The sequence below is a fragment of the Rhagoletis pomonella genome, unplaced genomic scaffold (genome assembly GCF_013731165.1).
Source record: "Rhagoletis pomonella isolate Grant_MI unplaced genomic scaffold, Rhpom_1.0 Rhpom_scaffold_20088, whole genome shotgun sequence".
Lineage (NCBI taxonomy): Eukaryota > Metazoa > Arthropoda > Insecta > Diptera > Tephritidae > Rhagoletis > Rhagoletis pomonella.
This window is the reverse complement of record NW_023478610.1, coordinates 1-2,558: the sequence shown is the minus strand read 5'-3', so window position 1 is coordinate 2,558 and position 2,558 is coordinate 1. Positions and strand designations below refer to the sequence as shown.

Here is a 2,558-nt window from a genome sequence, read left to right as displayed (position 1 = left end):
ACTCGATAACCGCTTGCCAAAATCTTTATTTTTTTATTAATAAAATTTGAGTGAACACATTTATATACCATGCGACCAAGTATGCATACAAGTTTAATGGTGTGAGGGGGCGAGAAAAATATTTTCTGAACAAACCTTTTATTATTGAATCATGGTACATACATACATATATATTTGAATGCGACATGTTAGGAAGGAACAATAGGTACATCTTAATATGATCTAAATAAATTCAGCTAAGTAATCATATTGAACACATATTTGATATATTTTACTCTTCTGCATCTTCTTCCTCCGGAGCCACTACGGCATCACCCTCAGATTTTATTGCCTCAATATGAGAGGACAATTCAATTATTGGTTCCTGTTTAATTTCAGAGATGGCTCTTTCCGGTTGCTCCATGACAGTTTCGGCTGTAACAATGCTATATAAACCTGAGAAACTTGATTCATCTGCTGGCTGTATAGCATGTAATTCTTGGCGTGCGATTTCAGCGAGCTCTGCAGCTTGACGCGCCAATTCTGCTTCCTGTTCTTCCGCAGCTTGTTTCTCGATTTCGGCTAAACGACTCAATTCCTCTTCTCGTAGGCGTTTTTCTTCTTCAAGGCGAGCTTTTTCTGCTTTTTGTGCAGCTTCTTCTTCCATTCGTAATTGTTCAGCTAAACGAGCTTCTGCTTCCAAACGGTCTTCTTCAGCTTTACTTGCTAAACGCGCTTCTTCAGCCAAGCGCGATTCTTTTGCTTTGCGCATGTCTTCAACTTTTCGTGCCTCTTCAACTGATCGTGCTTCGGCTTCGAGGGCTTCCTTAGCTAAACGCGTGTTTTCAGCCAAACGTGCTTCTTCAACCAAGCGTGCTTCTTCAGCTTTGCGTGCCTCTTCATTGGCATAGATGTTAGTGTATTCAGCTTCGAATTGTTCCTTTTCTGAATCTTCTTCAGTATCCTGTTTAATTATTTCGTTTAAAATTCTGAAATGAAACGTAATTTCAGATTATAGTCATACGTGATGATACAGCAAGTAATTTTTAAGCAAAAACAAAACCGACCTCAATTCTCATATAAAAAAAAAAAATATATATATTTCATGATCCAATGATCGGGTCTAAACCAGACTAGTATGGGACCACCTCCGAGACACTACCTTTCGGATGCAAAAAGAATTATCGAAATCGGTTGACGTGGTCCAAAGTTATGCGGTAACATACATAGAAAACAGTATTTCGACGAAGGAGTTTATCTCCTCTTTTTTTTGGAAGTCGGTTAAAAATGAACGTAGTTTCAATAAACCACTTTTTGATTAAAAAGCAGATTTTTGACCACTGCTCAATTGTGGAAAATTCGAAGCGGTCGTACCCAATTTAAGTTTTTTGATGGCGGGAATTTGGGATTATAAATAAAAAGTTAATATCAAGCCGAATTTATATAAGGAGGTGTTGTTTCATCAGCTTTGAGTAGCGTTTGATTGTCAAAATTTTGTATTTCGCTAGTGAGTGAATGATAGGGTCGCCAGACATTATAGTGACATAATCAGTACAGTTGGGATCAAAAATCAGTACAAAGCCATAAAAATAAGCTCATTTTTAAACGTATTTTTAATTATTAACAATATAATAATTAATTTAACAAAAAATAACTAATAGACTTTTAAATACATATAGTATATTGTCAATATAAAAATTCATTACTTTAAAACAAATCAAGGGTATTATGTATGTATGTACAGCTGCGCTCAGGAAAATAATAGTAAAATGTATTGACAGGTTTTGAAAATTTTTTCTTTCCTTAATTAATTTAAATTTTTTATAAATATATAGTTAATTCCATGATAAAAATATAGCAAGGTAGAACCGTTCTCTCAATTTGTCGGCCATGATTTTTTTTTTGAAGTTTGCCAACATTTTAAAATCATATAAAAGTGAAAATGAAAAATTGAAATTGTTCGAAATTGTTGTTGCTTGAGATTGAAAATGAAAATGTGTGTGTGAGTTTGTGAGTAAATTTAAAAATTAAAATTGTTTGGAAACGTCAAGAATTTTAAAAGTGACTCTCAGCGGTTCTACCTTACTATATTTTTATCATGGTTAATTCTATCACAAAAGACATGTGAGTTGAAGTCTCAAACTTTCTAGAAAATTTATAAAAATTGAAAAAAATTCAAAAAAAATAAAATTGTAGCCCATTCAGTTTCAGTAGAAGACGAGCTCGAGTCAGAATCGGTTTGCATATTTTAAGCTACAAATTTAAAACATATTTAGTTGGTGTGCTTACTAAATACGACATTCAAATTAAAATGTTGACTAAAAGGTATATTACCGAATTATCGCTAAACGAATTTTCGAGTACGAATGCAATTTAATAGTGTCAAATGTGTATGTGCGAGTAAAATTACAGGTGGTCGAACATCAAAAATCAAAATAAAGCTACATATATCATATCCAAGCAGCGGCGGATCCAGAATTTTCTGATGTGGGAAATTTCGCCCCTTATTTTAATTACGTTTCTCACCAACGGCTCTAACGTAGAAAAATGAAAAATCTTTTAAAAAAGACTTTCGAAGT

The 2,558-nt window shown here is 33.5% G+C and overlaps 1 protein-coding gene across 1 annotated transcript; it reads right to left on the bottom strand.

Moving 5' to 3' along the window:
- Window positions 1-98: 98 nt before the first annotated feature.
- LOC118732428 (uncharacterized protein CG45076-like) lies at window positions 99-968 on the bottom strand (the record flags this gene model as incomplete). The annotated part of the gene is given in 1 exon segment (XM_036461562.1): window positions 99-968. A coding segment is annotated over 1 exon segment (697 nt), but the record flags the coding sequence as incomplete, so codon positions are not given.
- Between the last annotated feature and the right edge of the window lie 1,590 nt (window positions 969-2,558).